The sequence below is a fragment of the Labeo rohita genome, chromosome 16, assembly GCF_022985175.1.
Source record: "Labeo rohita strain BAU-BD-2019 chromosome 16, IGBB_LRoh.1.0, whole genome shotgun sequence".
NCBI classification, from domain to species: domain Eukaryota; kingdom Metazoa; phylum Chordata; class Actinopteri; order Cypriniformes; family Cyprinidae; genus Labeo; species Labeo rohita.
Genome location: NC_066884.1, coordinates 20,078,869 through 20,091,822, shown reverse-complemented (window position 1 = coordinate 20,091,822; position 12,954 = coordinate 20,078,869). Strand labels below are relative to the sequence as shown.

General features: G+C 41.2%; 1 protein-coding gene across 2 annotated transcripts in view; it reads left to right on the top strand.

Annotated features, from left to right (window-relative positions):
• Nucleotides 1–10,409: 10,409 nt before the first annotated feature.
• kcnn3 (potassium intermediate/small conductance calcium-activated channel, subfamily N, member 3) overlaps nt 10,410–12,954 on the top strand; it is an 85,723-nt gene continuing 83,178 nt past the window's right edge. For both annotated transcript variants that reach the window (XM_051132087.1, XM_051132088.1), the window contains exons 1-2: nt 10,410–10,881; nt 11,467–12,534. In XM_051132087.1, coding sequence (XP_050988044.1) covers nt 11,512–12,534 — 1,023 coding nt within the window. In that variant the 5' untranslated portion in view covers nt 10,410–10,881; nt 11,467–11,511. The remainder of the gene's footprint in view (nt 10,882–11,466; nt 12,535–12,954) is intronic.

Genomic DNA, 12,954 nt, shown 5'->3' with positions numbered 1-12,954 from the left:
GGTGTTAGTTATTGCACCTAAAACCTCAACAACAACCTAAATCACTGTCTAATACTTGATGGCTGTTCTGTCAATTCTTTGTCATCAGTTAGGAACCTAAGTGTGCTATTTGATAGCAGTCTTTCCTTCAAAAGCCACATCTCTAGCATTTGCAAAACCGCATTTTTCCATCTCAAAAATATATCTAAATTACAACCTATGCTCTCAATGTCAAATGCCAAAACATTAATTCATGTGTTTATGACCTCAAGGTTAGATTATTGTAATGCTTTATTAGGTGGTTGTTCTGCTCGCTTAATAAACAAACTCCAGCTGGTCAAAAATGCAGCAGCTAGAGTTCGTACTAGAACCAGAAAGTATGACCATATAAGCCCGGTTCTGTCAACACAGCACTGGCTCCCTATTAAACATCGTATAGATTTTAAAATCTTGCTAATTACTTATAAAGCCCTGAATGGTTTAGCTCCTCAGTACTTGAGCGAGCTCTTATCGCATTATAGTCCCTCACGTCCGCTGATTCTCAAAACTCTGGCAATTTGATAATACCTAGAATATCAAAATCAACTGCGGGCGGCAGATCATTTTCTTATTTAGCGCCCAAACTCTGGAACAATCTACCTAACACTGTTCGTGACGCAGACACACTCTGTCAGTTTAAATCTAGATTAAAGACCCATCTCTTTAACTTGGCCTACACATAACTCATTTCTATAATCCAAATCCGTTAAGGATTGTTAGGCTGCATTAATTAGGTCAACCGGAACCGGGAACACTTCCCATAACACCCGATGTACTCGTTGTATTGTAAGAAGAATGGCATCTACGCTAATATTAGTCTGTTTCTTTCTTATTCCGAGGTCACCGTAGCCACCAGATTCAGTTTGTATCCAGATCAGATGGTCACTGCAGTCCCCCGGATCCAGTCCGTACCCAGCCCAGATGGTGAATCAGCACCTAGAGACGACCTCTACATCTCTGAATGTCAGCGGGGACCATGTCAACCAGATAGAGACGGACCATCAATGAGGAACGTACTACCTAGACGGCCGTCGGCGCAAGCCCACAGGAACCAGATGAGTCCTCTGCAATCTAACTTTGCTGCAACATGGAACTTTTGCATTGTTGACACACTATTGTCCTATTTAATACTGTAAAGTTGCTTTGACACAACCTGTTTTGTTAAAAAGCACTGTATATATAAACATGATTGATTGATACAGACATTGGAACAACGTGTGGGTGAGTAAATGACTCTTTTCATTTTTGAGTCAAGTACTTTCACCTTTTATCATTAACCAAGCTTAATAAATGGTGTAAACATTGTAGGTACATAATGCATAACTGATGTTAATGACTTAAATCTTATTATAAGGTAACTAGAAGAAAGGTGCATGGCGTTAAAGAGATTGAATTTGCGATTGGGGCTCAATGAAAGAACTAGAATCAGAACAGAGAATGTGTGCAAATGAAGAAATATGATCCGCAGGCATAATGCAGCAGCAAATGAAAGGAGTCAACATTTAATAGAGGTTGAAAGCAGTGGCTGGAAAAGGAGAGAGCTGAAATGGAGAGAGCAGGGAATGAAAAGGTGAGAGGAAGGTGAGAGTAGAGGGTAGGGATGATGGACTGGTATTTAGTTGGTAATCTGTTTATAGTAGGGTAACCCTGACCGCTTCGCCTTTAGTTTAGGGAATTTTCCAGGGGCTGCAGGTGGTATGTGTGTAATGAGAAAGCTTTAAAGGTTTCCAGCTCTCACATAAGGCAGAGCGAGAATAGGGTAAATGTCCTCACACGTCAAAGAACAGCTGGCAGTAGTCGAATTGTGGCAAGGAGTCCCTGGTTTTTCTTTTAACCCTTGAAGGGGATCAGGGGTGTCGAGCCTTAAAACTTGTAATGGGTTGAGCCTAATAGCTTTCGTTTTTTTTTTTTCAGTATAAAGTAAACCAAGTAAAAATTTGTGTCACGGCTGTTTTTCTCTTTTGAAATCTACCCATTAAGTGGTTTAGTCTCAAAGCTACCCTTTTACAAGACCACAGTAACCAGCAGAAAACTCACTGAGATGTGACTTTCATTGTGGTTATTACTTTTAGTTGGTGGCTGAACATCCTGATAGATATTTTATATCAAACATAATTTATTACCCATGTTAACTCATTTATTTCAGTGGTAGTACATATCACTTTAATGTACATTCATTCAGAATATATATAATATTTAATTTTGAGTGAAGAATAACAGTAAAGCTCAACACTGAGCCTCAAGCACAACATTTGCAATATATGCTAATTTGAGACCCAAAATGCAGTCATACAGCTGTCATACATTTGTTTTTCTAAATCATGCAGTTTCTGTAATCTGTGCCCTGTCAACACATTTGACAAACAAAAATGATTTGTTTTACATCTGATTTAAAATAATTGTAAATATAATTTTTGGATTATAGTAATGACAGAATAGATATTAATTAGTATCAATTAAATTGGATTTAACTGAGATTAGTAGTAATTATAGTATTTTATTTAGAATTCTGAGTAATGTCAAATAGCAGCAATTACTAGGCAAATTGTTACATCGCAAACATTCTAAACAAAACTTGCCACAAAATAAAATTCAACAAAAGGCTTGAACAACAAATTGGAAAAACAAAACTTACAGCAGTCATACATCAAAGAGGAACTGTATTTTCACTCTTCTAAGACAAGGATCCAACATCATTTTTTACAAAACAAAACAAACCTCAGAACTTGAAAAAAAAACTGCAACAAAAAAACTAAACAAAACAAAAACAATCAAAACAAAACAAAATTCACAGCAGTCATCAAAGTATACATCAAAAACGAATGGTATTTTCACTCTTAGGCTACGTTTACACAACAACGATGTAGTCAAAAACAAAAGTTTTTATAAAGTTTAATGTATACACAACAACGGTTTCAAAATGATTTGCGTTTACACATATCCGCAAAAACTGCTTTATTACGTATGCCAGGCCAGTAGTTGGCGCACTGTTTGTTCGCGCTTGCCTTTAAAATCGACACGTACTGCACATGTTTACATACCTAACATGTACTACGCACGTGCATGACGTCACCGTTTTCAAAGATTCACGTATTGGGTGTTTACACGGAAATGATAACTGTGGCATTTTCAAAAACTTGCACTTTGAAATTTCTTCAAAATTATAAAAAGTTTGTTGCCTATGTTGTTTACACTACTCCGACGTTTTTTACCCTCGAAAACTGAGACTTTCGAAAACGCTGCAGACACCATTTTAGTTTGAAAACTCTGGGGCTCCATGTCAGTGTAAACGGACCAAAATGGAGACTTTTGAAAATGATAGTCTGGGTATCCTTGATGACCGTGTAAACAATAACATCATGCTCATTATGAATGGTCATGTGACATGCATTTTCGACTGTGTAGTATAGACATAAATCGTTGATGAATCGTTTTTACTGAAACAGTAAAAACAGTATAGATGAGGATCGTTTTCATCTTAAAATGCCATTTTAAAATGAAAACGCACTACTGTAAATGTACACTAGTGACTTGCACACTGAGTGTAAGACTTCTGAAAACGCTGCAGATACTGTTTTTATTTTTAAAAACTCTGGGGTTGCGTTTCAGTGTAAACAGACCAAAACGGAGACTTTTGAAAGCGTAGACAGATATTGTTTTTGAAACGCAGTGAAAACGCCAGTGTAAATGAGGATCGTTTTCATTTTAAAACACTGTTTTAAAACGAAAACGCACTAGTGTAAACAGGGCCACAGAATGTCACGGTGGCTCTGAATTGTCAAAGCACCTCTCAAAATGCTTGCTACGGATGCGAAAAACACTGAAAATTAAGTCTGATCCAACTTTTTTTTTTTTTGTATGATGGGCGAAAATTTCGTAGGCAGTGTGTAAATGTGATTGACGCAACATGAGGTTGTATTTGTTCTTTAACGTGCAAACGTTTCGGACTCAGTGTGCAAGGACCTTCACACCTTGTTTATACCAGAGGTGAGCGGCGCAGTGCGAGAAAATACTATCCACCTTATTTTTATGTAAGAGCAGGCACGGTCATTTGTAAATTGTATGGGTGTGGCTCCTAGTCTCATCTGCGTCCAGCTATTTTTAGCTGTACAAAACAGCTTGTTTTGCTGCTTGATATTGCAAATTGGTCTCACCACACAACTTATGACCAAATAACTTATGACTCGTTGTCATTCTTCTCATTATTTCCCTATAGCAGTAAACTGATGCCTCATTCTGTTTATGAAGTTGATTTGCAATGGCCGCTGCGTCACATCCGGTGTAGACACAGTGTAAGTTCTTTATAAACACTTTACTAACTTGCATGGTACATTTGGGCATGTTTAGAAAACTTTCTAATGGAAAAAAAGTTGGATCACTTTTTTATGGGGAACAAACGGTCAAAGTCAAGTTTGTCATGAGAGTAGACAACAAAAACGATTGTCAGCAAAGACGCCAGTGATCATCAATCATTCAGTAAGTGCGTCACAAATTGAGAGCATCTTTATAAAGCCAAATATTGATCGAAATCTCCAGCGTCGCAGAGTCACAGTCCTAAATTCTACTCTTTTGTCCATTCGAAATTGTCTTCCATAACACTTAAGACATGTTTCATCATTTAACCCAGCCAAGTTGGAACGGTGGGGGAACATTGACCATACCCTGCTAGAACATTAGGCCCGGGCAGGATGGTAGCACTGAGTGCTGATGTAGCACAGTGTGGGCAGTGAGGAAGTCCATTAGCGAACATGAAGAATACTTCTCACTGAGAGGGAGAACGTCACTGCGATTGTGTTGCATTTGTCTGTGTGGATTATTTAGGCTGTCCGCCTGCTGTTTTGAAGCATGTTATTTATTTAATTTTCGTCCATGTATATTTTTAGACCAAGTGTGTGTGCGTGTGTCTTTCCGTTAAAGGTTATAGCTATTTGTTCGATAAAGGGATATGTGCTGTGTGTGTGTGCGTTCATACTTGAATGGAATCTAAAGCAAAACGTCACGGCAGACTGTTACTGTGGCACCCCTCTCTCTTTCTGTTTACTTGTCTCTGTTTGTCCATCTGTCTCTCCTTCTCTTTCTCCCTCTGCCCCCTATCACTCACACCCTCTACTGCCTGTCATTTTGTCTCCTTATCTTCGTCCGTTCTCTTATTATTCCTCGTTTCTCTCCTTGCTTCCTCCTGCTCCCGCTCTCACCTCTTTTATCTCCCTCTCATTGCACTCTCAAATTTCTCTGCCTCCGTCAGTTGTGCGAACCTTTTGTTCATTACCATCAAACAGTGTGGAAGCATGCGACTAAGGGACGGCTGGAGCTGAATGGCTGGAAGGAGGAAGGATTATGGGCCGTGACTCAATTTGATGGATCGTTTCATGAGTTTAGCATGTCCACTGAATCATAGGGGTCACCAACGCCACCCACTGACTTCAAGAACACGGTGTGTTTTCAGCTGATGATGCATAGCTCAAGTGTAGTATTGCTGAGTTCACATTAGCAGTAAATAAGGTGGGTTTGTTTTCGCCCCGCTGCCCACTGAGCAATGCCGTTCTGCTATTGATTAGCATCGTTGGGTGTGTGTGTGAGTGTGTTTCGGCCGAGGTGGTGATGATGGGAATTTTACGGCCTGTTTAGATGCGTGGATGCGGTCCGCACGCTCGTGAATCAAACGCGCCGGGCCTACATGTCTATTAGCAAGAAGTGCAATTTAAAATAAAAACGAGATCAAGGCGAGATGAAGAGCTCCTCCTCCCGTGCCGATGCGGATTGTTTGGCATTTAGACAGAATGGTTTCATCCAACAGGGGAAAAAAGAGAAGACAACTGTCTGTGTACTCTGGTGTTGGCATGGTAACCACTCTGCCTGTGCTCATTCTGTTGTTCGGTCATATATAGATATATATATATATATATTTATCAGACGTGTTTTTCAAGCATTTATCATTCTCTCTCGAACTTTCTCGCTGTAATACACCACTTCATAGATGTCCTTTAGGAGCGAGCTGACCTTTTCTCCTCACAAAAGGAACAAAAGCACTTGTTTGGTGTCACTATCTCTCCATCTCTGCGTATCTATAACCTCCCCTGCCAGGGACTGAAAGCGGCATGACGGATTTCTCCCTTTCTTTTTCTTCGTGTCCTCTGAGCTGTGCTCTTGGCTGTCACGTCCGTCGTCTTCTTCAGTTGGAACTGGACAGCTGTGTTGCATTATGTCACTGTCGTCAGACGGTCACCTTTGACCTTTCCAGTGGGTTGCTAACTCACTGCTGTAACTCTCGTTTCTCTGTCGTTCTTTATTTGTTTTATTTCTCTTTGAATCTTATCAAGTCTTTAATGTTTTTACTTTCCTCTCCCTGTTGTTTTAAAGGGATAGGTCACTCAAAAATGAAAATTGTGTCATTAATTACTCACCCTCATGTCGTTCCAAACTCATAAGACCTTCGTTCATCTTTAAAACACAAGTTAAGATATTTTTGATGAAATCTGAGAGCTTTCTGACCCTGCGTAGACAGCAATGCAACTGACATGTTCAAGGCCCAAAAAGGCAGTAAGGTCAATGTTAAAATAGTTTATGTGACATCAGTGGTTCAACCTTTATTTTATGAAGCTACAACAATACTTTTTGAGTGCAAAGAAAAAAAAAAAAAATAAGAATAACGGCTTTATGAAACAGTTTTTTAAACAATATTTTTGGCTTTTGGTATGAATATGTCGGCCTTAAGGTTATATATAAGCTAGTGTTTCAAAACAATGACAAAATTTACATTCACAAGACATAAGCATTCAAAACGGTCTCCAACTTCTGAATATGGATCAATGATTTTGATGACATCACCCTGCACTTCAGCATCTCATCAAACTTTCTGTCCAATCAAATACTTTTTAGAATCCAAAGCATCCCACCCCCTACAGTATAAATAGACACTGAATCTGCAGCTGAAATCAGTCACTTGTTCACAGAATTAGTATTTTCTGTACAGTGAATGGCATATAATGCACTATACAGGTGATAGGGAATGATTCATTGTAAATATGCTTTCTGTTGAAGCGAAAGAAGTCTGGTTTCACGCTGTGTCATGCAAACTGACGCAGTAAGCATGCAGCCTGCACTGGTCCAGAGAAATGATAGCATGGAGCGGATCATATGCGTGGGTCTGCACCGACCAAATGTGGCTTTAATGAGCTCAACGGCTCTGGCCCAAGCTGTTACATAAACTAAATGCTATTGGCTATTTAAAAAAGGGGGCAGGACTGATTGATATGTCCTGTTCCCTGTTTCATTTGAAATTACATCAACACAGAATAATGCTGCGCGTTTCAAAGCACTTCAGTGGACCTTTAAAGCGGTCACATGATGTTTCTAAAAAGAACATTATTTTGTTTATTTGGAGTAATGCAATGTGTTTACATGGTTTTAGGTTCAGAAAACACACTTTCCACATTTTCCACATACTGTACATTATTGTTGCTCCTCTCTGCCCAGCCCTTCTAAAACACAATGATTTTTACAAAGCTCTTCGTTTTGAAAAGCACAGTGTGCTCTGATTAGCCAGCTATCTAGTGCATTGTGATTGGCCAAATACATCAGCTGTGTGACGGAAATGTTACGCCCCTTACCATATTGTGATGCTGTTTCCCAGCGAGACGAGATAAAAACAATAAAACCCATTATAAATGAGGCATTTGTTGCATCCATTGAAGACATAATTACTGATACTGATATAATGACTCATACTGGCTTTTTACGCATTGCGTTGTGTTGCGTTGCGTTGCATTGCATCACGCCATGTAAACATAACACCATGCCTGCATTTGTGATGGTAGAAATGACAAACGACAAGCACTACTCTACACTGCTCAAAACTTGCATTTGAATAGCCAGTAGCAAATTCTTTAAAAATGAAAATGTACTTACAGGCTGTGAGTCAGAAGTGCCGGACTGTCCTTGCAAAGTTGGAAAAGTAGCAAAGTTGCCCTACTTAATAGTGTGCTTGATAGCGGCATTGTAGGCTGCTCTCCCAGGTTCAGGAAACAGTCCTTAGTAAAATAGGCTGCACACACTTAAATATTTGTGCTGCACTTTTCTGGAACAGTGTTGTAAAAATAACTTAACCACTGATTTCTAGTTGTGTGCTCATTTGAAAGGCCAAACAAAGTACTTTTGCTTTCGCAAGGAAACACACAGCATCTCCACAACATGATGGCTGCAACAATATTACAGAATAAAAGTTGCATCTTCTTTCTTTGCATAAGGGTGTTATGCCCTCTTCCCACACAGTTATGTAGATTTGTGGGGGCGTGTTTGAATGAGCCATTTTAGGAAGATGTGACTGAGACTTAACTATTATAAAGAATCTCTCTTTGGGTTTATTATTAATATTATATTATTTATTATACATATTACATGCACAAACACTTTGTAATGCTCCAAAGACAAAGGGAAACATGAAATCGCATCATATGACCCTTTTAATGACAAACTTTTCATTTGTGGATAAAATATACCTTCAGTGTCGCTGGGTCAGAATATGTGATACCGTACAAACCGTGTCAAACTCAGTTCCTGGAGGGCCGCAGCCCAGCAGAGTTTTGTTCCAACCATGCTCCAACACACATACTATGCAGTTTTCAATTAAGCCTGAAGGACTTGATTATTTGGATCAGGTGTGTTTAATTAGGGTTGCATCTAAACTCTGCAGGGCTGCGGCCCTGCGGCCCTCAAGGCCCTCGAGTTTGACACCCCTGCCATACACAGTGTGACCCTGCATCATCACCATTCCTTCCACGAGGGACGATGACTGTGTTTGTTGCCGATGATGTCACCGGGGCGACATATGGCTTGTGCTGTAATAGTCCCTAAATTCGGGGAAATCGTCTCTCCAGGTGACATGTGTATTTGATTTATTCCTACCTGTCAAGTGAAATAATCTCTGTCTGCGCTGATGGAGCGTCATCCTGCTGTAGCCGGTTTAGGGAGCCTGAAATGTTGGATTTTACGTGGTAATTACCGGAGCCAGAACATAATGACATGATGGAGAGGACACTGTTGCCGTGAGATAGCAAAGTGATGGGCCGCTTTCACCTGGAAACTCATTTAAACTGTTTCATTTCTTTTATCCCCCTTTTTTAAGTATCTACCATGCATTAGCGAGGGTCAACATCCTCTGCGGTCAACATATGCGCTGTGGTTTATGCTCATTGTAAAAAGCAGATGTGGTCACATAATGGTTTGCCTGAAAGGATTTGTTAAAGGGATAATTCTTCAAATATTAAAAATTGACAAAAAAGATATTTTGAAGAATGTAGGTAAGCAAGTAGTTTTAGTTTTGGCTACCACTGACTTCAGTTGTTTGGACAAAAAAAATAATTTCTTTTGTGTTCCACAGAAGAGCAAAAGTCATACAGGTTTTGAATGATATGAGAGTGAGTAAATGGTTTTTGGTTAACCTATCCCTTTAAACACAAACTTGTCAGCTTAAGGGATGTCTGTTAGACCGGCACCGGCAGCCGTGTATTTCCCGGTGACAGGTGTTGTTTCTGACAAAGGGGCAGTTAGGTCTAGTTTCGTGGGAAGTTGGCTAGTGGCTCTGCCCTTGGCCACCTGTTGGTGGGTTTTGACCTGTTGTGGCAGCTGTGTGTTTATACATCTATATGCTGATGAGACATTGACAAGATAAGTCATGGTTTGTTGACCTGAAACAACCGCAGACCACGCCGTAGTAAGCTGACAACACACTAAAATTGATATCTTAAGCTTAATTGCTGTCTCTGCTAACTTTTTATGTCATATCAAAGTGGTGCCAAAGAGACAACCTGCAGTGAAAATGCTAATGCCATTTTTTTTGACAACTTTTAACTTTAATGACTGATGAAGAAACTAAAATTTAAAACATTAAATTAAAATGTATGACAAGTTAGCTGCAGCAGTGATTGTAACCTATTTGTGACTTAAGATATTATATAGCTGCAAGTACCATTATTACATGAGTGCATCGTTATTTATTTGTTTAGAAATAAATATGTATTTATTCAATTATTATTTTATTATTTTAATCAGCATTCAGTTAGAAAATAATTATTCAATTAATATTAATCATCATAATCACCGTTATTATTAACAGCAACGACTATAATAATAATACTTGTATTCTTCTTCTTATTTATTTATTACGTTTTTTTTTTGTTGTTAGGTTTTATTAAAAAAGCGTTGTGCTATGAAAACAGCAATAGCTGTGGAGGAGGCAGGTGGTTTTTCTAAATCAAATGTTCTTCTCTAGCTTTTTTCGAAGCTTATTTGTTTGGTTCAGCGATGTGTGTCCAATGAGAGGAGCGGAGAGGAGGGACCAGGGCGGAGAGACGGAGCCCAAAAGAGAAGTTGAGAGAGGGAGAGAGAGAGAATGAGAGACGTGCTGTCAGAGTGAGAGCTGGAGGACATGCATCCATTTCTACACAATATCAGACTATCGCTACTTTCACCTATACTCATATCCAGATGCTACTTTAAAGCGCTTTTCTTCACAGGAGGCTAATAATGCTAATTAACGCAACGGGTGGATGTATTTCCTGAAATATTAAAGAGCGTACTAAATCCTTTTCCCGCAATTTATTTTCCGCTTTTATTTCGATCCTTGCTCAGGTGTCAAACGCAACAGCTTTCGTCTGTAGGAGTCTCATTTTAAGAAACAGCGGTTTGTACTTCTGTCATTACAAAAAAAAAAAAAAAAAAAAATCAATCTGGAATCACTGCTTGACATCGGGGCGAAGAAGAAATGATGGCATGACAACATGAAAAAGAAAAAGTGTGGATGAATATTCTTGCACTGCTTTTGAAATCACCATATGAAGGTGGAGATAGACTGACAGGAGAGAGGTAAGTGACATAAGAGAAATATGTTTAATGGAATCAAAATGCACAAAAACTATGCAATTATTTATACATGATTCTAAATGTACTGAATGATAAAGATGATGCTTTCTAGTGTGTATTTTAGATGCAACACAAATGCCCATATAATGCAGAGCAGTGATGGTAATGTGATGAGCCTTGCATTTGTCACAGGTCAGTCCAGAGGCCACGATTCGACCATTGCATAAGTTTCTTAAAAAATACAAAAGATTTTCGCTTGCATTTATGTGACAGATATTGCTGGAAGGAGCGAGAGGAGAGGAGGGGGTGTCAGAGAGAGGGAGGAAGAGAGAAAGCGATAGAGAGAGAGCTCAGAGCGATCAGTAGATGTGGATGGGTTCATAGGTTCATCAGTTTTCACGTTTTCCACTCGCAAACATCTCCTCAAGCACAACAACTCAGTGTCACCCAACACTTTGGTTTATTAATACAAGGGGAGTCCCCCGTTTAATCCATCCTCCTTTTCACCTGCTAATTTTATTCGGTTATAAATAACGTAACAATCCGTTCTTCTCTCTCTTGCTTTCTCTCCCTCCAACTAAACTCCAGAGTTGAGGAGCAGAGCACAAACAAACCTGCTGGAGCCTGGTTGCCATGGATCCCCCTCCCTCTCTGAGTCTGGCCCTTCTCAGTGGGAGTGAAGACGAAGAGCAACGTCTGCCCCTCCCCCTCGGTGGTCTCTCCCATGCCTCCCTTTCAGGCAACTACCCTGGGACCAACCACTCGAATCACACGGGAGGCAACAGCAGCCTGGAGCGTCTCAATGGCACTCCGTCGCCCACCACGCCGAACCTTCCCCCGGCATCGCTGCCCAAGTTGCCCCTGTCCACGACGCCCCAGCTGTCCACGCCAATCCCCAACGCGCTCCACCCCACCAGCACGCCGCTCTCCTCCTGCCTGGGCAGCCAACATAGCCTGAGCGGGGAGACGTCGCCCGTCTACAACGCGTTGTTCTACTCCTCTCATTCGCCTTCCACCGAGCGCGAGCGGGAGAGGGAGCGCGAGAGGGGATGTAAGCACCGGCAGGCCAGTCCCCTGGTGCACAGGCGGGACAGTAACCCCTTTACCGAGATCGCCATGAGCTCGTGCAAGTACAGCGGCGGCGTGATGAAGCCGCTCAGCCGCCTCAGCGCCTCCCGCCGGAACCTCATCGAGTCTGACAGCGGAAGTGACACCAAAGAGGGCGGGGCGAGCGCGAGCCAGGCGACCGCGGCCTCCTCTCAACACAGTCAGTCCCAATCCCAGAACCCCCCAGAGATCGTTATCTCCTCGAAAGAGGATCCGCCTTACGGACACGCTTACGAACTCGAGGCCTCGGCCAATCAAATGTCCATCTACCACCAGAACCACGCCCTCTCTGAGAGCAGGGGTGTGCTGGGGGGCGTGGCAGGGGGCGGGACTAATGGACGGAGGGGCGGTGCTGTCGTGGGAGGGCCGGGGAGGACCGCTTCCAAGGCCCCTAAACGTAAGAATCAGAACATTGGCTACAAACTAGGCCACAGGAGGGCGCTGTTCGAAAAGAGGAAGAGACTTAGTGACTATGCGCTCATATTCGGCATGTTTGGCATTGTTGTCATGGTGATTGAGACCGAGCTGTCCTGGGGTGTCTACAGTAAGGTGAGGACTTTGCATACTGGGGACTGGGGTGAATAGGCATGCATGAGGACACATCCTGCTGGTCCTGCACTGTGTGTGAATGAGAGTATGTGTGTGCTCCCCAAAAAAACTTGGATACAGCCATACACAATGTAGCGCAGCCTGTAAAGTAAAGCAGTACAACCGAGATGACATTCAAAAAACAACACCAGACAAAAATCACTTAAAGAGGAAATTCTGTCATCGTTTACTCACCCTCTTCTTGTTACATTTTTGTCCATGCATTGAAAGTCCACACAGCTAACACTTGCACATGTCATGTAAAAGTAATTCCGATGAATTCAGTAGTTTAATTCAAGCTTTCTGATGACACATGATTGCTTCATATGATAAACAGATTTAATTTAGGCTTTTATTCATACATGAATATTGATCTACCCA